Below are 24,683 nucleotides of genomic sequence, written 5' to 3' on the forward strand. Positions count from 1 at the left end.
ATTATTGTTGTTTGATTTAATTATCATTCACTGTCATTATTGTTGTTTGATTTAATTATCATTCACTGTCATTATTGTTGTTATTGTTGTTTGATTTAATTATCATTCACTGTCATTATTGTTGTTTGATTTAATTATCATTCACTGTCATTATTGTTGTTTGATTTAATTATCATTCACTGTCATTATTGTTGTTATTGTTGTTTGATTTAATTATCATTCACTGTCATTATTGTTGTTTGATTTAATTATCATTCACTGTCATTATTGTTGTTTGATTTAATTATCATTCACTGTCATTATTGTTGTTATTGTTGTTTGATTTAATTATCATTCACTGTCATTATTGTTGTTATTGTTGTTTGATTTAATTATCATTCACTGTCATTATTGTTGTTTGATTTAATTATCATTCACTGTCATTATTGTTGTTATTGTTGTTTGATTTAATTATCATTCACTGTCATTATTGTTGTTATTGTTGTTTGATTTAATTATCATTCACTGTCATTATTGTTGTTATTGTTGTTTGATTTAATTATCATTCACTGTCATTATTGTTGTTATTGTTGTTGTTGTTCTTGTTGTTATTATTATTATCATCATCATATTCATTATTGTCATTATTGTTGTTATTGTCAGTGTTTATAAGATGCCATGTATTGTATTTGTATTTCTTTTTACCACAACATATTTCTCTGTGTGAAATTCAGGCTGCTCTCCCCACACTACAGTGCCACCCATTTTTTTGTATTTTTGGCAGAAACCACCCTTTTGTTGCCGTGGGTTCTTTTACATGCGCTAAGTGCATGCTGCACACGGGACCTCGGTTTATCGTCTCAACTGAATGACTAGCGTCCAGACCATCACTCAAGGTCTAGTGGAGGGGGAGAAAATATCGGCGGCTGAGCCGTGATTCGAACCAGTGCGGTCAGATTCTCTTGCTTCCTAGGTGGATGCGTTACCTCCAGGCTATCACTCCACTATGTATTTTAAGAAACACTATTTCTGAATAAGAAAAGAAACTGACCTGCCACCAGTCCACAAGGAAGCTGTAAGCAGTGAGGCGTCAGAGGACCACACCCCCCTCACTCTTCAAACAGAGCTGGTCTCTTCCATGCCAGCATTCAGTCTGCTGGACGTCCCATTTGCACAGGCATACACAAATCATTAAAAAAAAAGAAAAACAAAAAAAAAGACAGTGTCCATTGATTGGGATGTTTTACATGGAGAGGCGCTGTGTTCATAAAAGTATTATGACTGCCATTATTGGTATTTTGTTGTTGTTTTTGTTATCATTATTATTGTTATTACTACTGGTTGTAGTTGTAGTACTAGTGGTCATAGTAGTACCACTGCTATTACTACTGTTTGCCTTGCTTGACACCATTTGTGACTGGAAAAGGAGCAGATGTTTCACCATTGTCCTGGACTCGAGCCTGCATGCCTTCATGGAATTGGCTGACCAAGGAAATAAATTTCCAAGGGCATCCGTACTTGGCCATGATCTTCCACAGTCCCTCTCTACTCACGGTGTCGAAGGCCTTAGTGAGGTCGACATAGGTGGAGAACAGATCAGCATTTTGCTCCTGACATTTCTCTTGCAGCTGCCTTGCAGCAAACACCATGTTGGTGGTTCCGCACTCTTTCTGGAATCCACATTGGCTCTCAGGCAAATGACCTTGGTCAAGGTGTGCTGTGAGGCAGTTTAGTAGGATCCTGGCAAGTATCTTGCCTGCCATGGAGAGCAAGGAAATGCCCTGATGGTTATCACAGGCTTGCCAGTTCCCCTTTCGCTTGTACAAGTGAATGATAGATGCATCTTTGAAATCCTGGGGGATCGTCTCTTCTTTCCACATGAGTGAGTACAGCTGATGGAGCTTCTCAGTCAGCACAGTGCCTCCATCCCTGTAGACCTTTGCTGGTATGGAGTCTGAGCCAGTTGCTTTGCCACTGGATAGTAGACGGATTGCTTTCTGGGTCTCAAGAAGTGTTGGCGGATCGTCCAGTGTTTCGTTGATGGGGACTTGTGGAAGATGGTCTATGGCTTCATCAGAAGAATGTTCACCATAGGTTCTTGTATTGACACAAGGAAGTTTCAAAAGGCAACAGTCAGAGGAAGAGCGAAGATTTCTTGCAGGAGTGTAAACACTGATAAGGTCAGAAAGATATGTAGGTCCTCAGAGTGGAAAGCAGAATAGCAGAGACACGCAACTTTGTATTTAATTCTCGCTTCAGTGGGGAGCCAATGTATTAGTATAATTATTATCATTATTAGCATTTTTCATACTATCACTGGCCATGCTAAACCAGCTTCACACAGCCCTGTCCACAGACAATGAGGATGTGCGTGTCATCGTTCTCACTCACACTGTTATTGTTATTATCATCAATATCATCATTCCCACAGGAACGCCCTATCACTGGCCATGCTAAACCAGCTTCACATGGCCCTGTCCACAGACAATGAGGATGTGCGTGTCATTGTTCTCACTCACACTGGCCCAGTCTTCAGTGCTGGGCATGACCTGAAAGAACTGGTATTGTTATCTTTCTTTTCTTTTTCTTGCAAAAAAGGTTCTTTTCTTTTCAGTCAGTACAGCACTATTCATATTAAAACACATGATTAACCACTAACCCTCGATGTAAGATGAAGTCGGCACCACTGATAATGGCATTAGGTAATGACTATGTGCAACAGCAAAGTGAGAGTTTTATGATCAATGGTTTCTCCATTGCAATTATTTCATTTACAGCGTAGTCTTTTGTGAAGGACTATGACTCAAACTAGGAGGCAAGATTGACTCATATTTTGGCTCAGCAAGGCTGTGAGTTACTGCAAGGGTTTTTCTTGTGTATAATACCCCTAGTCCCCCCTTACCCCCAGTCCCCCCCCTTACCCCCCCAGTCCCCCCACCTTACCCCCAGTCCCCACCCCCACCCCCAGTCCCCCCCAGGGTGTCCCTCCTCCTCACTGCTACAAGATAAACATACAGGGTGTCCCTCCTCCTCACTGCTACAAGATAAACATACAGGGTGTCCCTCCTCACTGCTACAAGATAAACATACATACAGGGTGTCCCTCCTCACTGCTACAAGATAAACACACAGGGTGTCCCTCCTCACTGCTACAAGATAAACACACAGGGTGTCCCTCCTCACTGCTACAAGATAAACATACACACAGGGTGTCCCTCCTCACTGCTACAAGATAAACACACAGGGTGTCCCTCCTCCTCACTGCTACAAGATAAACATACAGGGTGTCCCTCCTCACTGCTACAAGATAAACACACAGGGTGTCCCTCCTCACTGCTACAAGATAAACACACAGGGTGTCCCTCCTCCTCACTGCTACAAGATAAACATACACACAGGGTGTCCCTCCTCACTGCTACAAGATAAACACACAGGGTGTCCCTCCTCACTGCTACAAGATAAACATACACACAGGGTGTCCCTCCTCCTCACTGCTACAAGATAAACACACAGGGTGTTCCTCCTCACTGCTACAAGATAAACATACACACAGGGTGTCCCTCCTCACTGCTACAAGATAAACATACACACAGGGTGTCCCTCCTCACTGCTACAAGATAAACATACACACAGGGTGTCCCTCCTCACTGCTACAAGATAAACATACACACAGGGTGTCCCTCCTCACTGCTACAAGATAAACACACAGGGTGTCCCTCCTCACTGCTACAAGATAAACATACACACAGGGTGTCCCTCCTCACTGCTACAAGATAAACACACAGGGTGTCCCTCCTCACTGCTACAAGATAAACATACACACAGGGTGTCCCTCCTCACTGCTACAAGATAAACATACACACAGGGTGTCCCTCCTCACTGCTACAAGATAAACATACACACAGGGTGTCCCTCCTCACTGCTACAAGATAAACAGAAAGGGGAAGCACTGTGATGGAGTCTCCAGTCGGTCCGACGGATGAGTAGGCAGGCAGGCTGATATATATATATTGTATTGCTCCTTTTTGTCACAACAGATTTCTCAGTATGAAATTCAGGCTGCTCTCCCCAGGGAGAGCATATCACTACACTGAGAGCACCACCCATTTTTTGTTTTTTTTACCTGCCTGCATTTTTTTTTTTTTTTTTTTTTTGAAGGGGGGGTGGTGTTTTTGTTGTTTGTTTGTTTTCTTTCTACAGAATTTTGCCAGGGACAACCCTTTGTTGCCTTGGGTTCTTTTACGTGCACTAAGTGCATGCCGCACACGGGACCCCAGTTTATCATCTCATCCAACTGACTAGCGTCCAGACCACCACTCGAGATCTAGTGAAGGGAGAGAAATCACTTCCTTAAGGAAGGAACAAGAATTTGGAATATGTGATAGATTGATGTGTTTGTTTCTGTCTCTCTCTCTCTCTGAATATATATATATATATATATATATATATATATATATATACACATACATACACACACACACACGCATACATACACACATATATAAAAAAAATATATATATATATATGTGTGTGTGTGTGTGTGTTGATTGCAGACGGAGAAAACTGGACGACAATACCATGAAAAAGTCTTTAGTACGTGTACGTCTGTGATGAACCTGATACAGGTGTGTTGGAAACATGTTTTCACACACACACACACACACACACACATGCATGCACGCACATGCACACACACACACACACACACACACACACACACACACACACACATGCACAGACACAAGCACGCACGCACCCATGCACGCACACACGCAAGCACGCACGCACACACAAAAGATCTGTAGAGCTGCAGGGTAAATACTACAAAAATGCATTTCATTATTATTGTTATTGTTATTATTATCATCAATATCATTACAGTCATGGTCATTAGTATTATTGTTGTCATCATTGTTATTATCATCATCAGCTTAAGATGAAATGTTTTCCATCTGTTACAGGATTTACCTGTCCCTGTCATCGCTCAGGTGAATGGTACGTACAGAGCCTCTGTTAGAGGATTTACCTGTCCCTCTGTTACAGGATTTACCTGTCCTGGTCATCACTCAGGTGAATGGTACGTACAGAGCCTCTGTTAGAGGATTGACCTGTCCCTCTGTTACAGGATTTACCTGTCCTGGTCGTCACTCAGGTGAATTACGTACAGAGCCTCTGTTACAGGATTTACCTGTCCTGGTCGTCACTCAGGTGAATTACGTACAGAGCCTCTGTTACAGGATTTACCTGTACTGGTCATCACTCAGGTGAATTACGTACAGAGCCTCTGTTACAGGATTTACCTGTCCTGGTCATCACTCAGGTGAATTACGTACAGAGCCTCTGTTGCCCTCTTTGACTGGTGTTCCTTCGCAGAAATGAGATGAGGGTGGTGTTGGTTTGAACCACATTTCCTGTGGTCAATGTACTTTTCTGTCATGTTATTCATTTTGCAAAACCAAAACAGATAATATAATCCCAAGTAAAAGAATTTCAGGTGTAGACTGGTGACTGGCACCCTGACCTGTAAACTCTGTCTGATCTCAGCCCTTCACTGACATCCTGATCTGTAAGCTGTGTCTGATCTCAGTGAGGTGACAGCCCTTCACTGACATCCTGATCTGTAAGCTGTGTTAAAGCATTGGACTTTCAATCTGAGGGCCTCAGATTCGTATCTCGGTAACGACGCCTGGTGGGTAAAGGGTGGAGATTTTTTCCGATCTCCCAGGTCAACATATGTGCAGACCTGCTTGTGCCTGAACCCCCTTCATGTGTACATGCAAGCAGAAGATCAGATATGCACATTAAAGATCCTGTAATCCATGAAAGCGTTTGGTGGGTCATGGAAACAAGGACATACTCAGCATGCACACCCCTGAAAACGGAGTATGGCTGCCTACAAGGTGGGGTAAAAACGGTCATACACGTAAAGGCCCACTCATGTACATACGAGTGAATGTGAGAGTTGCAGCCCATGAACGAAGAAGAAGAAGATTTGACACGTGCACACAGCAGCAACGAGGAAGAAATGGGTGGTATCTCTGTACAGCAGCAATGAGGAAGAAATGGGTGGTATCTCTGTACAGCAATGAGGAAGAAATGAGTGGTTCTCTGTACAGCAGCAATGAGGAAGAAATGGGTGGTATCTCTGTACAGCAGCAATGAGGAAGAAATGGGTGGTATCTCTGTACAGCAGCAATGAGGAAGAAATGAGTGGTATCTCTGTACAGCAGCAATGAGGAAGAAATGGGTGGTATCTCTGTACAGCAGCAATGAGGAAGAAATGAGTGGTATCTCTGTACAGCAGCAATGAGGAAGAAATGGGTGGTATCTCTGTACAGCAGCAATGAGGAAGAAATGGGTGGTATCTCTGTACAGCAGCATTGAGGAAGAAATGGGTGGTATCTCTGTACAGCAACGAGGAAGAAATGGGTGGTATCTCTGTACAGCAATGAGGAAGAAATGGGTGGTATCTCTGTACAGCAGCAATGAGGAAGAAATGGGTGGTATCTCTGTACAGCAATGAGGAAGAAATGGGTGGTATCTCTGTACAGCAGCAATGAGGAAGAAATGGGTGGTATCTCTGTACAGCAGTTAGGAAGAAATGGGTGGTATCTCTGTACAGCAGCAATGAGGAAGAAATGGGTGGTATCTCTGTACAGCAATGAGGAAGAAATGGGTGGTATCTCTGTACAGCAATGAGGAAGAAATGAGTGGTATCTCTGTACAGCAGCAATGAGGAAGAAATGGGTGGTATCTCTGTACAGCAATGAGGAAGAAATGGGTGGTATCTCTGTACAGCAGCAATGAGGAAGAAATGGGTGGTATCTCTGTACAGCAGTTAGGAAGAAATGGGTGGTATCTCTGTACAGCAGCAACGAGGAAGAAATGGGTGGTATCTCTGTACAGCAGTTAGGAAGAAATGGGTGGTATCTCTGTACAGCAATGAGGAAGAAATGGGTGGTATCTCTGTACAGCAATGAGGAAGAAATGAGTGGTATCTCTGTACAGCAGCAACGAGGAAGAAATGGGTGGTATCTCTGTACAGCAATGAGGAAGAAATGGGTGGTATCTCTGTACAGCAATGAGGAAGAAATGGGTGGTATCTCTGTACAGCAATGAGGAAGAAATGAGTGGTATCTCTGTACAGCAGCAACGAGGAAGAAATGGGTGGTATCTCTGTACAGCAATTAGGAAGAAATGGGTGGTATCTCTGTACAGCAATGAGGAAGAAATGGGTGGTATCTCTGTACAGCAATGAGGAAGAAATGGGTGGTATCTCTGTACAGCAACGAGGAAGAAATGAGTGGTATCTCTGTACAGCAATGAGGAAGAAATGAGTGGTATCTCTGTACAGCAGCAACGAGGAAGAAATGGGTGGTATCTCTGTACAGCAATGAGGAAGAAATGGGTGGTATCTCTGTACAGCAATGAGGAAGAAATGGGTGGTATCTCTGTACAGCAATGAGGAAGAAATGGGTGGTATCTCTGTACAGCAGCAATGAGGAAGAAATGGGTGGTATCTCTGTACAGCAGCAATGAGGAAGAAATGGGTGGTATCTCTGTACAGCAATGAGGAAGAAATGAGTGGTATCTCTGTACAGCAATGAGGAAGAAATGGGTGGTATCTCTGTACAGCAACGAGGAAGAAATGAGTGGTATCTCTGTACAGCAATGAGGAAGAAATGGGTGGTATCTCTGTACAGCAATGAGGAAGAAATGGGTGGTATCTCTGTACAGCAACGAGGAAGAAATGAGTGGTATCTCTGTACAGCAGCAATGAGGAAGAAATGAGTGGTATCTCTGTACAGCAATGAGGAAGAAATGGGTGGTATCTCTGTACAGCAGCAATGAGGAAGAAATGGGTGGTATCTCTGTACAGCAACGAGGAAGAAATGAGTGGTATCTCTGTACAGCAGCAATGAGGAAGAAATGGGTGGTATCTCTGTACAGCAGCAATGAGGAAGAAATGGGTGGTATCTCTGTACAGCAGCAATGAGGAAGAAATGAGTGGTATCTCTGTACAGCAGCAATGAGGAAGAAATGGGTGGTATCTCTGTACAGCAGCAATGAGGAAGAAATGAGTGGTATCTCTGTACAGCAATGAGGAAGAAATGGGTGGTATCTCTGTACAGCAATGAGGAAGAAATGGGTGGTATCTCTGTACAGCAACAACGAGGAAGAAATGGGTTGTATCTCTGTACAGCAATGAGGAAGAAATGGGTGGTATCTCTGTACAGCAATGAGGAAGAAATGGGTGGTATCTCTGTACAGCAATGAGGAAGAAATGGGTGGTATCTCTGTACAGCAGCAATGAGGAAGAAATGGGTGGTATCTCTGTACAGCAATGAGGAAGAAATGAGTGGTATCTCTGTACAGCAGCAACGAGGAAGAAATGGGTGGTATCTCTGTACAGCAGCAATGAGGAAGAAATGGATGGTATCTCTGTACGAGCAGCAATGAGGAAGAAATGAGTGGTATCTCTGTACAGCAGATTGAGGAAGAAATGTGTGGAATCTTGTACAGCAATGAGCCGAAAATGTGGTGGTATCTCTGTACAGCAGCATGAGGACGAAATGAGTGGTATCTCTGTACAGCAGCAATGAGGAAGAAATTGATGGTTTCTCTGTACCGCATTAGGAAGAATGGGTTGGTATCTGTACGAGGAAGAAATGGGTGGTATCTCTGTACAGCAGCATTGAGGAAGAAATGGGTGGTATCTCTGTACAGCAGCAATGAGGAAGAAATGAGTGGTATCTCTGTACAGCAGCAATGAGGAAGAAATGAGTGGTATCTCTGTACAGCAATTAGGAAGAAATGAGTGGTATCCCTGTACAGCAATGAGGAAGAAATGGGTGGTATCTCTGTACAGCAGCAATGAGGAAGAAATGGGTGGTATCTCTGTACAGCAATGAGGAAGAAATGGGTGGTATCTCTGTACAGCAGCAATGAGGAAGAAATGAGTGGTATCTCTGTACAGCAATGAGGAAGAAATGGGTGGTATCTCTGTACAGCAGCAATGAGGAAGAAATGGGTGGTATCTCTGTACAGCAATGAGGAAGAAATGGGTGGTATCTCTGTACAGCAGCAATGAGGAAGAAATGGGTGGTATCTCTGTACAGCAGCAATGAGGAAAAAATGAGTGGTATCTCTGTACAGCAATGAGGAAGAAATGAATGGTATCTCTGTACAGCAGCAATGAGGAAGAAATGGATGGTATCTGTGTACAGCAGCAATGAGGAAGAAATGAGTGGTTCTCTGTACAGCAGCAATGAGGAAGAAATGGGTGGTATCTGTGTACAGGTCTGGCAACAGCGGCAGGATGTCAGTTGGTGGCCACCTGTGACATTGCTGTCGTCAGCGACAAGTCCAAGTTTGCCACGCCTGGGTAACGTTCTGCTGCTGCTGCTGCTACTGCTGCTGCTGCTGCTGTTACTACTGCTGCTGCTACTACTACTACTGCTGCTACTACTACTGCTGCTGCTGCTACTACTATTGCTGCTGCTACTACTACTACTGCTGCTGCCGCTGCTACTACTACTACTGCTACTACTACTACTGCTGCTACTGCTATGACTACAACTACTACTGCTGCTGCTGCTACTACTACTGCTGCTGCTGCTGCTACTACTGCTGCTGCTACTACAACTACTACTGCTACTGCTGCTACTACTACTACTACTGCTGCTGCTACTACAACTACTACTGCTGCTGCTGCTATGATGCTATGACGACTGCTACTACTACTACTACTCCTACTGATGCTGCTGCTGCTACTACTACTACTGCTACTGCTGCTGCTGCTATGATGCTATGACGACTACTACTACTACTACTAATGATAATGATAATGATTATTATTATTAATGATAATGATTATAATGATGATGATAATAATGATGATGATGATAATGATAATAATGATGATGATGTAATGTAATAGTAAATAATATTATATGATAGACTATTATATACTATACTATAAAGTAATAAAATAGTGTGTGATATGATGTAATGTGATATGATATGATGTGATATAATATATATTTTTTAATGTTATGTAATGTAATATGATATAGTATGATATAATATAATAGTTATGTAAAACTATATATATAGTGCTGAATCTTGTGCAGAAACAAATCAGAGTGCTTATACACCAGTCATTCACACGGCTCAGCTGCCTGTACATTGTCTGCCAGGGTCTGAGCATCTGGTGATGATAAACAGAGGTCTCATGTGCAGCACACACTTGGCACATTGAAAAAGAACCCACGGCAACAAAAGTGTTGTCATCTGGCAGCATTCTGTGGATGAAATCCACTCCTACAAAACTATTGTACACATGCCTCCTACAAAACTATTGTACGCATGCCTCCTACAAAACTATTGTACACATGCCTCCTACAAAACTATTGTACGCATGCGATCAAGGCTTTACAAGTGCGTTGGGTTATGCTGCTGTCAGGCATCTGCCTAGCAGATGTGGTGTAGAGTGTATGGATTTGTCCGAACAGAGTGACGCCTCCTTGAGAAACGGAAACTCTGGAAGAGAGAGGCAGTTGTACGTTGTTCGTTCGTTCGTTCTTTAGTTTAACGTCTTTTCACTGTAAGTGATATTAGACGAAACAGTTGTACGTCTGACTGGACAGCAGTTTCCTCCCCTGGTGCAATCTGCGGCTATCTCGGCATTCATCATCTTCAGTTGAACTCGCTCCGGACGAATAGTTTTCTTCCTTGCTTTCCCCTGCAGGCGACCCATTTGTTAGGGTTAGGGAAAAAATCACAAAAAATACAAAACACAAAGTAACTGAATGAAACTCCCTGTACTTGACCCACTGACCCCTCTTCTCATGTCGTGTGTATGCCCTCCCCCCTCCCTCTCTTCACAGCCCTCAGAAGCTGAATCACTGTCAGTACTTTCTTGCTGGTAGCTTTCTTCATTGCAGATACTTAATTCAACATCTTCATCATCCACGTTGATGTCGAAACCTTCAGTTTTAAGCATTTCAATCACTTCAGCAGCAGTAAAAGCCACTGTCATGATCTAGTTTGCTCCAAAAATTTCCACTTATATCGCCTGCGACGCCATTTTCGATACATATGCAGATTAGCTTGTAATGTGGGATACCAAGGTCAACGGCTGGCTAGCGAGTGTATAGTTACAGAACCTCATGAAGAAACTTTCCATTCAACCCTTGACACGTTCGCATTGCCCGGTGTAGCTGCGATTTTTATGCTACCCCTTGAGGAAAATGTGGAAAAAAATTTAATTGTCAAAACAGCTATAGCGTTCCATCGTCCGAAAGGAGTTAAAACAAAAGTCTTTACTTGCTTAATTAACCGTTCTTGTGTATTTTACAGCTTTGAATCTTTTTCATTGACTTCATGTATTTGTTTAGTATGTTGTGCAAGTGAATGAGCAGAATATGTGTGTGGATGTCTGTGTACTACGACTCTGTGTGCATGTGTGTGTATAAGTGTGTGTGTGTGTGTGTGTGTGTGTGTGTGTGTGTGTTCTGTACAGTGATTGTGAGGTCTCTCTGTTGTGCAGTGTGCATGTAGGGCTGTTCTGCACCACCCCCGGGGTGGCAGTGGGCCGGGCCGTTCCCAGGAAAGTGGCTCTGGAGATGATGTTCACAGGACAGCCCATTTCTTCACAGGGTGGGTGACAGGTGGAGTGGCTGTTGTGTCTGTGACTGTGACAGGTGGTGGAGTGGCTGTTGTGTTGTGTCTGTGACTGTGACAGGTGGTGGAGTGGCTGTTGTGTCTGTGACTGTGACAGGTGGTGGAGTGGCTGTTGTGACTGTGACAGGTGGTGGAGTGGCTGTTGTGTCTGTGACTGTGACAGGTGGTGGAGTGGCTGTTGTGTCTGTGACTGTGACAGGTGGTGGAGTGGCTGTTGTGACTGTGACAGGTGGTGGAGTGGCTGTTGTGTTGTGACTGTGACAGGTGGTGGAGTGGCTGTTGTGTCTGTGACTGTGACAGGTGGTGGAGTGGCTGTTGTGTCTGTGACTGTGACAGGTGGTGGAGTGGCTGTTGTGTTGTGTCTGTGACTGTGACAGGTGGTGGAGTGGCTGTTGTGTCTGTGACTGTGACAGGTGGTGGAGTGGCTGTTGTGTTGTGACTGTGACAGGTGGTGGAGTGGCTGTTGTGTTGTGACTGTGACAGGTGGTGGAGTGGCTGTTGTGTTGTGACTGTGACAGGTGGTGGAGTGGCTGTTGTGTCTGTGACTGTGACAGGTGGTGGAGTGGCTGTTATGTCTGTGACTGTGACAGGTGGTGGAGTGGCTGTTGTGTTGTGACTGTGACAGGTGGTGGAGTGGCTGTTGTGACTGTGACTGTGACAGGTGGTGGAGTGGCTGTTGTGACTGTGACTGTGACAGGTGGTGGAGTGGCTGTTGTGTCTGTGACTGTGACAGGTGGTGGAGTGGCTGTTGTGTCTGTGACTGTGACAGGTGGTGGAGTGGCTGTTGTGACTGTGACAGGTGGTGGAGTGGCTGTTGTGTTGTGACTGTGACAGGTGGTGGAGTGGCTGTTGTGTTTGTGACTGTGACAGGTGGTGGAGTGGCTGTTGTGTTGTGTCTGTGACTGTGACAGGTGGTGGAGTGGCTGTTGTGTCTGTGACTGTGACAGGTGGTGGAGTGGCTGTTGTGTCTGTGACTGTGACAGGTGGTGGAGTGGCTGTTATGTCTGTGACTGTGACAGGTGGTGGAGTGGCTGTTATGTCTGTGACTGTGACAGGTGGTGGAGTGGCTGTTATGTCTGTGACTGTGACAGGTGGTGGAGTGGCTGTTGTGTTGTGTTGTGACTGTGACAGGTGGTGGAGTGGCTGTTGTGTTGTGTCTGTGACTGTGACAGGTGGTGGAGTGGCTGTTGTGTTGTGTCTGTGGACAGGTGGTGGAGTGGCTGTTGTGTTGTGTCTGTGACTGTGACAGGTGGTGGAGTGGTTGTTGTGTCTGTGACTGTGACAGGTGGTGGAGTGGCTGTTGTGTCTTTGACTGTGACAGGTGGTGGAGTGGCTGTTGTGTCTGTGACTGTGACAGGTGGTGGAGTGGCTGTTGTGTCTGTGACTGTGACAGGTGGTGGAGTGGCTGTTGTGTCTGTGACTGTGACAGGTGGTGGAGTGGCTGTTGTGACTGTGACAGGTGGTGGAGTGGTTGTTGTGTCTGTGACTGTGACAGGTGGTGGAGTGGCTGTTGTGTCTGTGACTGTGACAGGTGGTGGAGTGGCTGTTGTGTTGTGACTGTGACAGGTGGTGGAGTGGCTGTTGTGTTGTGTTTGTGACTGTGACAGGTGGTGGAGTGGCTGTTGTGTTGTGACTGTGACAGGTGGTGGAGTGGCTGTTGTGTTGTGACTGTGACAGGTGGTGGAGTGGCTGTTGTGTTGTGTCTGTGACAGGTGGTGGAGTGGCTGTTGTGTTGTGACTGTGACAGGTGGTGGAGTGGCTGTTGTGACTGTGACAGGTGGTGGAGTGGCTGTTATGTCTGTGACTGTGACAGGTGGTGGAGTGGCTGTTGTGTCTGTGACTGTGACAGGTGGTGGAGTGGTTGTTGTGTTGTGACTGTGACAGGTGGTGGAGTGGCTGTTATGTCTGTGACTGTGACAGGTGGTGGAGTGGCTGTTGTGTTGTGACTGTGACAGGTGGTGGAGTGGCTGTTGTGTCTGTGACTGTGACAGGTGGTGGAGTGGCTGTTGTGACTGTGACTGTGACAGGTGGTGGAGTGGCTGTTGTGTCTGTGACTGTGACAGGTGGTGGAGTGGCTGTTGTGACTGTGACAGGTGGTGGAGTGGCTGTTGTGTCTGTGACTGTGACAGGTGGTGGAGTGGCTGTTGTGACTGTGACTGTGACAGGTGCTGTTGCCGAATGGTTTCTTCTTCTTGGTTTGTGGGCTGCAACTCCCATGTTCACTTGTATGTACATGAGTTGGCTTTTACGTGTATGACTGCCCCCCCCCCCACCCCCCGGCCCTCCCCACCATATATGCAGCCATACTCCATTTTCAGGGGTGTGCATGCTGGGTATGTTTTTGTTTCTGTAACCCACCAAACGTTGATATGGATTACAGTATCTTTAACATGCATATTTTGATCTTCTGCTTGCGTATACACGTGAAGAGGGTTCAGGCACTAAACAGGTCTGTACAAACGCTGACCTGGAAGATCGTAAAAATCTCCACCCTTTACACACCAGGCGCTGTAACGGAGAGTCGAACCCAGGACCATCAGATTGGAAGTCCAACGCTTTAACCACTCGGCTGTTGCGCCCGTCACTGAATAGTTTGAGCGCTGGGTTCTCACCTGAGTTCAACCCCCAGTTTCAGCACACCAGGTGCCGATTTTTCCGATTTCCCAGGTCAACAAATTTGCAGGCCTGCTTGTGCCTGAATCCCCCCCATCATGTGTGTACGCATGCAGAGGATCAACTACGCACGTTAAAGATCCTGTAATCCATGTCAGCGTTTGGTGGTTTATGGAAAGAAGAACATACCCAGCACACACACCCCTTAAAACATCTGCCAACATGGCAGTGTAAAAATGGTCATAAACATAAAATCCAACTCATACATTCAACTGGACATGGAAGTTGCAGCCTTTGTACACAGAAAAAGTCTATTGTTGTTTTGTTTATGGTTTTTTATTTCTGTTAGTGTGCACCATGTATTAATCCAGCATTGTTCTGAGTAAAATACTTTATAAATGCTCACCCCCCACACACTCCATGCCCACCCCCACACCACCCCCACTCCTACTTTGAAAACAAAAAGAAGGAAGCAGTATCATGAACAAATGATGATTTAGTTTGCTGTTTGTCGTCGTGACTTTACAAAGCAACGACTGGGGGCACAGAATAGAACGTCGGCATCAGAGGCAAAGAATAGAACGTCGGCATCAGAGGCAAAGAATAGAACGTCGGCATCAGGGCAAAGAATAGAACGTCGGCATCAGGGCAAAGAATAGAACGTCGGCATCAGAGGCAAAGAATTGAATGTCGGCATCAGAAGCATCAGTGGCAAAGAATAGAACGTCGGCATCAGAGGCATCAGAGGCAAAGAATTGAACGTCGGCATCAGAGGCATCAGAGGCAAAGGATAGAATGTCGGCATCAGAGGCATCAGAGGCAAAGAATTGAATGTCGGCATCAGAGGCAAAGGATAGAATGTCGGCATCAGAGGCAAAGGATAGAATGTCGGCATCAGAGGCATCAGAGGCAAAGGATAGAATGTCGGCATCAGAGGCAAAGGATAGAATGTCGGCATCAGAGGCAAAGGATAGAATGTCGGCATCAGAGGCAAAGGATAGAACGTCGGCATCAGAGGCATCAGAGGCAAAGGATAGAACGTCGGCATCAGAGGCATCAGAGGCAAAGGATAGAATGTCGGCATCAGAGGCATCAGAGGCAAAGGATAGAATGTCGGCATCAGAGGCAAAGAATTGAATGTCGGCATCAGAGGCATCAGAGGCAAAGGATAGAATGTCGGCATCAGAGGCATCAGAGGCAAAGGATAGAATGTCGGCATCAGAGGCAAAGGATAGAATGTCGGCATCAGAGGCATCAGAGGCAAAGGATAGAATGTCGGCATCAGAGGCATCAGAGGCAAAGGATAGAACGTCGGCATCAGAGGCATCAGAGGCAAAGGATAGAACGTCGGCATCAGAGGCAAAGGATAGAACGTCGGCATCAGAGGCAAAGGATAGAACGTCGGCATCAGATGTTCGGTGTGTCGTTGGAAACAAGTGGTAGCAAGAGGTTATTCTGTGACACTGTGTCTTGATTGATTCAGAAGGTAGCCATTTTTGTGAATGTTTAACTTGTGGAATGTTTAACTTGTGGAATGTTTATGAATACTGATTGGGTGTGTGAGCTTGTCTCCCATTGATGACTGTTGATTTGATGTGAACTGATCTGCTGTTGATGATAATTGGTTTTATGTGAATTTACCAGCTATCAATGATTATTGATTTGATGTATAATTTGGTCTGCCATTGATGAACATTGATATGATGCACAAATTTATCTGCTATTGATGAAATATGATTTGGTTTTGTGAATTGATCTGCTGTTGATGATGTGCGTGTCATTGATTTGTTGAGTGAATTGATCTGCTGTTGATGATGATTGATTTGATGAGTGAATTGATGTGCTGTTGATTTGATGTGTGAATTGATCTGCTGTTGATGATGATTGATTTGATGAGTGAATTAATGTGCTGTTGATTTGATGTGTGAATTGATCTGCTGTTGATGGTGATGATTGATTTGATGAGTGAATTGATGTGCTGTTGATTTGATTGAATTGATCTGCTGTTGAAGATGATGATTGATTTGATGAGTGAATTGATCTGTTGATTTGATGAGTAAATTGATCTGTTGATTTGATGAGTGAATTGATCTATTGATTTGGTGAGTGAATTGATCTATTGATTTGATGAGTGAATTGATCTATTGATTTGATGTGTGAATTATCCCCAGATGCCTTGCTGCACGGTCTGGTCAGCAAGGTAGTCCCTGAAGACTTGCTGCAAGAGGAGGTATGGTACAACAACATCAAAAGTAATAATAATGACAATAATAATTATAATAACAATGATATAAGTGATGATGATCATCATAATGATGATGGTAATAATAATGGTAATGATGATGATATGATAATGAGAATAATGATAGTAAAATATGATGATGGTGATGATGATGATGGTGATAATCATAACAATGATGATGAAAATTAATTATGATAATGATGATAGTGATAATAATAACAATGCTAATAATAGTAATAGTGATAATAATCGCACATCTATATATTGCTTTTAAACACTTCAAAGCACTTTACATGAACACATCAGTGATACACAAGGACACACACACACACACACACACACACACACACACACACACACACACACACACACACCCACACATACATACACACACACACATACGCTCACACACACACACACATACATACGCTCACACACACACACACACACACATGCTCAAACACACATACACACACACACACATACACTCACACATACACACACACACACACACATACACTCACAAACACACATACGCTCACACACACACACATACATACACACACATACATACACACACATACATACACACATACACACACACACACACACACACACACACACACACACACACACACACACACACACACACACACACACACACACACATACACACACACACACACACACACACACACACACACACACACACACACACACACACACACACACACACACACACACACACACACACACAACAGTCTGTGAAATTCAGGCTGTTCTCCTCGGAGAGGGCGCATGGCTACACTGAGAGCACCAACCTTTGTTTCTTTTTTTTTCTTTTTTTTTCTTTATCTATCAAGGTGGATTTTGTTCCTACGTAACTTTGCCAGGGACAAACCCTTTTTGCTGCTGAGGGTTCTTTTACGTGCGCTGTTTATGATGTGTTCTGGTGTTTCAGACGCAGAAGATAGCATCCAAAATCTGCGAGTTCAGCAAAGAGGTGACTGCTCTTGGAAAAGCTGCCTTCTACTCCCAGATGAGTCTAGAGAAACGAGCCGCTTACAGGTAAATTTTTCTTTCTTGTTATTGTTGTTGTCATTCGCATGAGATGATAAACCGAGGTCCTGTGTGCAGCATGCACTTAGCACACGTAAAAAAAACCCACGGCAACAAAAGGGTTGTTCCTGGCAAAATTCTGTAGAAAAATCCATGTGGATAGGAAAAGCAAATAAAACTGCATGCAGGAAAAAATACAGAACAAGAGAGGCAAGGCCTTCAAGACTCACTTGTGATACACTTAAAAAAAAAAAAAAAAAAAAATCTAATCGTTAAAATGTGTTCTGTACTTGTTATTATAAAGTTTCGGGTTAAAAAAAAAAGAAGTCCTAACCAGTTCCGAACCCCGCGTGTTCGGGTGAGAATAAACTGTCTTACCCATTACACTGTCGTGGCTCCTTAACTGACGTTCTAAAATTTAATATTTGAACATACTTTTTTAAAGGGCGATAAATCAATTGCGGTATTCGCAGTGAGAACGCTGTTTAAATCATATTGTTCTGGTGTATCTTGGGCATTCAAAAAATCTTTAAGGGCAATAAAAAATTCTTTTTAAGTCCGCGGTAAAGGAAATGTGGCTATCGCGGCAAACACACTGCAACATTTAGCCATTTTCTCTAGATCTAGATAGATGTACAAGTTTAGTTACACCTGCCGGGAATGCAGTATGACACGGTCGATTCAATTTCTCTTTTATGTTCATTCTAGTTTTATAGTTTTAAAGTTGATATGAAAATTTAGTATTTTGTTAAACTAATAACATGTAGAGCCAAGTACAAGTACTTCCAAACGTCGTAAGAAGTGAAAAGGACTTCATTTTGAGAAAAGTCAAGACTGGAATTTTTTTCGTTTCATCATGATCAATTCAAAGGTATTAACTCGCATGGTTTACAGTTTTTAACTGTGAATTCCAACTGATTCTGTGGATATTTTTATGGCAGTTTGGGGCACAATCCAGTAAGTGATGAGGCGTTCACAAATCTTTCTCTGAATAAATATTTAAAGGTCTCCTTCTCCAACTTTCCGTCACATGTTATCGTGTATTGTCCATTGAATATAGGATTGAACAGGCAGGTCAACAACTTGAAACAAAATGGCGTCGTTCGCGTTCGCAAAGAATATGAGCACGCGCTTTGAATGTGTATAAATATGTGTACGCAGTTGATTTTTGCCCATGACCTTCAGGGCTCAGGCAATAGATCTGTAAAGTCCACTCGTCATATTGATTTTAGTATTTTCCGAAAAAGACCACTTGGGCGAATGAACATAGTGAAAGCCCTGTACACTGAGAGTAAAACACACAAGTTTTTTATGTATTGAGTATAATTTCAAAATGTAATGTTTAAAATGAGAAAGATCAGTTTAAAGCAAATTAAGTCCCCTAGCATTAATTACAGATTAATTTCCCTTTTTTACTATCTGCACCAAAAACGTTTGCAAAATAAATAAAACTTCCATGCTTAGCAAAAGAAGTTCCTGTTTGAACAAAAAATGATAATAATGACTGCTCTTGTTGGTGTGTCAGAATATCAGATCAAAGTGCCAAGTTTAGAGAATACAAAAAATATCAATATAACAGTAAATGCAGTTTGCATATAATTTAACTTCTTTTTTATTTTTTTGTGCCCATCCCAGAGGTGCAATATTGTTTTAAACAAGATGACTGGAAAGAACTGAATTTTTCCTATTTTTATGCCTAATTTGGTGTCAACTGACAAAGTATTTGCAGAGAAAATGTCAATGTTAACGTTTACCACAGACACACAGACACAGACACAGACACACACACACACACACACACACACACCGAACACCGGGTTAAAACATAGATTCACTTTGTTTACACAAGTGAGTCAAAAAATGGGTGGGGCTGTAGTGTAGCGACGTGCTTTCCCTGGGGAGAGCAGCCTGAATTTCACACAGAGAAATCTGTTTTGATAAAAAGAAATGCAGATACAAATAACTGTAACTGGTAAATCTCCTATGTGCTGAAACCACTGCCTTGGAACTGCAGGCTTTGGAAATTGCCACTCTTAACTCTTTGACAGATGCTTTCTGTCTGGGTCTCAGATCCTCGGCATCTGTCCAGCAGATGTGGTGTAGCGCATATGGATTTGTCTGAATGCAGTGGACACTGTTTAGACCTTGAGGGTCTGGATTCCGTTCCTTTTCTCCAGAGTTTGACTCAAAAATCAGACTGAGCGTCTAAATTTGTAGCACAAATTGACAGAGCAGGCGTTAAAGGACAGGATAATTATGTCATGGGAGGAGATATTGGTGGAAGAAATATGTAAAAGCATTTCTGCTTGGAAGAAACGGCTTTGTTTAGTCGTGGAGGAGGATGGAGGCCACATTGAGCATAAACTGAAATAAGTGAGTTTTCCTCTGATATTGGATTTTTTGACATGCTGTTTTGAAATTGACAATACTCGCATAATTTGCGTCCGAACTTTTAGATATTTTGCAGACTTGTTGATGATACCCTAAGGTTACTGTGTGAAAATTTTCAATGGATTCGGTTCTCTATCATTGAGAAAATACTTCTCAAAAAGCAGTTCACTTTTGGGGGGACGCCCAATATATGAATGCACTCAAGGCCTTACTAAGTGCGTTGGGCTATGCAGCAGATCAGGCACCTGCCTAGAAGTTGTGGTGTAGCGTGTATGGATTTATCCAAACGCAGTGACGCCTTGATGAGAAACGGAAAAGTTAAAAAGTGCAGAACACTGTTTAGACCTTGAGGGTCTGGGTGTGATCCCACCTCGGGCCCTAACAAGCTTGACGGGGAAAATCAAACTGAGTGTCTCGTCCCTTCAGCATATACATAACTCGACTCATCATACCTGACTCGTCCTCAGAAAGAAAAGATCTGAGCACGTCACTCCTCTTTTGCAACATCTCCACTGGCTCCATGTCTCACACCGAATAAAGTACAAGATCAGCACTCTATGTTATAGATGTATTCACAAAACTGCCCCTTCCTATCTCTGTGGCTGCCTTCACCTCTGCACTCCATCTCGCTCACTACGATCGGCTTCGGATCCACTCTGTTTACGCATACCCAGATTCAAACTCTCGACTGTTGGCCGCCATTCTTTCTCTGTCTCTGGACCTTGTTATTGGAATGAACTTCCTCTTTCACTTCGTCAGGTCTCCACACTCAGCTCTTTCAAGTCTGGCCTTAAAACCCACCTCTTCCCAAAATAGCCTCCCTTCCCTGCCTCTTCCTTGTCTTTAGTTTCTACAGTTTTTGAGTTATACATACGTGTGAATGACTGGTGCAAAAGTGCCTTGATTTGTCTCTGCACAAGATTCAGCGCTTTATGAATATTCTAATAATAATGATAAATGATTTGTCTCTGCACAAGATTCAGCGCTATATGAATATTATAATAATAATGATAAATGATTTGTCTCTGCACAAGATTAAGCGCTATATGAATATTAACATAATAATGATAAACCGAGGTCTGCTGCCTGCACTTGACACACTGAAAGAAAGAACCCAGAACAACACTGTTTAGACTTTTTCTGTGATTAGTTTTCTTTTCCTGATTGCATGTGTATTTGTATTTCTCTTTTTTGTCACAACAGATTTCTCTGTGTGAAATTCGGGCTGTTCTCCCCATGGAGAGCGCATCGCTACACTGAGAGCGCCACCCTTTTTTTTTTTTTTTTTTTCCTGCTTGCATTTTTATTTGTTTTTCCTGTCAAAGTGGATTTTTCTACAGAATTTTGCCAGGAACAACCCTTTTGTTGCCATGGGTTCTTTTACGTGCGCTAAGTGCATGCTGCACACGAGACTTCGATTTATCATCTCATTCAAATGACTAGCGTCCAGACCACCACTCAAGGTCTAGTGGAGGGGGAGAAAATATTGGTGACTGAGCTGTGATTCGAACCAGCATGCTCCGATTTTCTTGCTTCCTCAGCGGACGTGTTACCTCTAGGCCATCGCTCCACTGTCATTCTCATATTTGATCCTGTTTTGTTCCAGGTTTGCCGAAAAAGTCATGGCAGACAACTTGGAGCTGTTTGACTCAAAAGAAGGCATCGGGGCCTTCATTGAGAAGAGGAAACCTCAGTGGAAAAGTTGAGCAGTGGGTTGTCTTCCCTTGACTGAGACTGTGATACACAAGGTATGGAGTGGGTGCGGTTTCACATATGTAGATGGGGAACAAGGGATTGTTTTGTATGCACAGGTGTTTTTTTGTTGCTGCTGAGGCCAGGTGTATTATTATTATTATGTGAAAACAGAACGTGCAAAGTAATCAGATACACCCCCCTGCCCACCGATCTAAAAATAGATGGATAGCGCATGCCTTCTTTGCACTCCTTTGCTAACTGAAGCCAGCGGAAGTGTTCAGTCAGCCATTTTGCTTCTCGTGTCAGTACAGCGCGAAGCAGTAACTTCATATATGTAGCCGAGCGCTTAGCAAGCTTCACGGCAAGCTTTCACTTGCTCGCGGCGTTAGTTAAGCTGACATTCCTGTGTGTGTCTCCACTGCAAGTTTGCACCACGTGTCACTGCACTGTTTTCCTGTAATAACTTTGGTAGATAAACCATTGGCAGATTTCAATCAAGACACAACATTTGGCATGTCATGGGGGCAAGCATAACATGATTTCATCGAAGATACACAGTTACAGTCCAGAAACTACCACCAGTTAGCAGACGACATTTCAACGGACTGACAGCCGGATACGATTAACAATATGGCGTCCAGTTGGCTTCAGCTTTCCAGGCCAATGAACTATCCATATATTTTTAAAACAGTGCCCCCTGCCCCTCAAGATTAATATAAAATGGAGTAAGCAGCAAAAAGAGAAAGCAACTAGATTGACCTGGTGGTTTGAAAATGATTTAATGTAAATTGTGGTTGTTGTTTTTTTGTTTTTTGTTGTTGTTTTTTTATGTGTGTAGGTTTGTTGTTGTTTTTTATTACTTTTTGCATTTACTGTAAAGGGCCTTGAGCTTTGGAAGGCTCTGTATAGATTTCTGTTATTATTATTATTGTTAGAATAAGAGAAAGAAGAGGAGCACAGCCTTCATGGCTTATTTAGACCAGAACACTTGATATGAAACTGATAGGAAATAAGAAAAACAACAGGAGATTTGTACCCCCCACCCCTCACCCCAAGTACTTACTTATCCATAAGACGTGGTTGCTTTCACTTGGACAGAGTATGGATACGTATGTTCTCATAAAATTCAAAATTATTCAGTTCATGTTCTCATGGAATCAAATCATTTAGTTTCATGGTTCATACCACTGTGGCCACGTCCACTTTCGTTTTCTCAATTGTATCCTCACTTGGTGCTTTTAGCTTGTTGGCTTTAGCCTCTATGTCGTTTGCCTGTTTTCAATGAGGCTGAGCGTGTTCTTGATAATAATGTGTGCGTTTTGTGTACGAAAGTATGTCTTCAACAGCAGAGTGTGAGTTGTATGCGAGATGAATAGTTTTTCCATTGCAATGGAAAGTCATTTACAGCTTAGTCTTTTGCGGACTACGACTCTCAAACGAAGAATCAAGATTGCACTGGCTCTTTGTGCTGCAGCCTTGGAGGCTAGGTGGCCTCTGGGAACCATTCCCAACCCTGCCAAAACCCTCTTGGCCGAGAGAGTTGGGATGTAACTTGGGCAAGACACTCTCCACAGAAATCAAATTCTAGCCCAGATAGTCAGGAGAGCAGTTACCTCGTCTGCTGTTGTGATGGTCATAGTTGGACATGACTGAACATCGTACTCATGGCTTCAACAGTGCTCTCAGCTGTTGTAGGGGGGAGGAGATAACTGGTCATCTGGAGTGATTGAACTGCTTTCTGTTACCAATGCAAGTGATGACCTTTACCTTATGCTTCTTCATTTGTGGGCTGCAACTCCCACTCTTGTTCACTCGCATGTACCTGATTGGGCTTTTACATGTACGACTGTTTTTACCCCGCCATGAAGGCAGCCATATTCCACTTTCAGGGGTGTGCATGCTGGGTATATTCTTGTTTCCATAACCCCCCGAACGCCGACATAAATAACGGGATCTTGAACCAGGGACCCTCAGATTGAAAGTCCAACGCTTTAACCACTCAGTTATTGCACCTACCATATGCTAATAAGGCTTATCATTAGAAAGTGCATAAAACATCCCCCACACCTCATATTATTAATGTTGGTGTTCTGGTCCCCCTTTACAAAGATGGCAGAGCTCATTATAAATGCCCAAGTTTTTTTCAATTATTTTAATATGTAAATAAAATAGATATTGAAAAGAATATGACTGTGCATGTGTGTGTGTGTGCTGAGCATGACTGTGCATGTGTGTGCTGAAGTGTGAGTGTAAGCGTATGTGGTAAGTGGGTGTAGGTGTGTGCACAAGTGTTTTCAGTTTCCCAAGTAAGCGTCACAACACATCTGCCAGGCCGATTCCTGACAGCAGCACAACCCAACATGCCAAGTCAGGCCTCCAGTGCATGCATGTATGTCTGAGTATCGATCATGCATTCATAGTATACACACACAATGTGTGTGTGTGTGTGTACTAATCAGAGAGCATTCTTCCACAGAATTTTGCACTTTTGCCAGGTGTTCAGTGTTTGTCTCAAGGTTTCAGTTTTTAGTTTGTTTCCCACGGAGGCATCACTACGCATCTGCTAGGCAGATGCCTGACAGCTGCTCAACCAAACATGCCAAGTGAAGTCTCAGGTGCATCACACATATCTGTGTACCTTTCATGTCTCTCTCTCTCTATATATATATATACCTATGAGAGAGGGTTTTTCCACAGTATTTTGCCAGAGGACACTTTAGTCATGGGTTCAGAGTTTCAAGGTCTGTTTTCAGCTCGTTTTCCCAGTGTGATGGCCTTGAGGAATTGCGTCCACCTAGGAAGCGAGAGAATCTGAGCACGCCGCTTCGAATCACGGCTCAGCCGCCGATATTTTCTCCCCCTCCATGAGACTTGGAGTGATGGTCTCGACGCTAGTCATTCGGATGAGACGATAAACCAAGGTCCAGTGTGCAACATGCACTTTGCGCACGTAAAAGAACCCATGGTAAAAAAAGTGTTGTTCCCAACATAATCTGTATAAAAAATCCACTTCAATAGG

At 43.4% G+C, this 24,683-nt stretch overlaps 1 protein-coding gene across 1 annotated transcript in view; it reads left to right on the plus strand.

Annotated features, from left to right (window-relative positions):
* The window catches only part of LOC143276981 (enoyl-CoA hydratase domain-containing protein 3, mitochondrial-like), a 26,974-nt gene extending 3,125 nt beyond the window's left edge, over positions 1-23,849 (plus strand). Inside the window, exons 3-10 of the mRNA XM_076581679.1 lie at positions 2,411-2,540; positions 4,533-4,604; positions 4,941-4,974; positions 9,280-9,364; positions 11,531-11,640; positions 16,449-16,507; positions 17,481-17,587; positions 21,576-23,849. Coding sequence (XP_076437794.1) covers positions 2,411-2,540; positions 4,533-4,604; positions 4,941-4,974; positions 9,280-9,364; positions 11,531-11,640; positions 16,449-16,507; positions 17,481-17,587; positions 21,576-21,675 — 697 coding nt within the window. The 3' untranslated portion in view covers positions 21,676-23,849. The remainder of the gene's footprint in view (positions 1-2,410; positions 2,541-4,532; positions 4,605-4,940; positions 4,975-9,279; positions 9,365-11,530; positions 11,641-16,448; positions 16,508-17,480; positions 17,588-21,575) is intronic.
* Positions 23,850-24,683: the final 834 nt, after the last annotated feature.

The sequence above is a fragment of the Babylonia areolata genome, chromosome 33 (assembly GCF_041734735.1).
Source record: "Babylonia areolata isolate BAREFJ2019XMU chromosome 33, ASM4173473v1, whole genome shotgun sequence".
NCBI classification, from domain to species: Eukaryota; Metazoa; Mollusca; class Gastropoda; order Neogastropoda; family Buccinidae; genus Babylonia; species Babylonia areolata.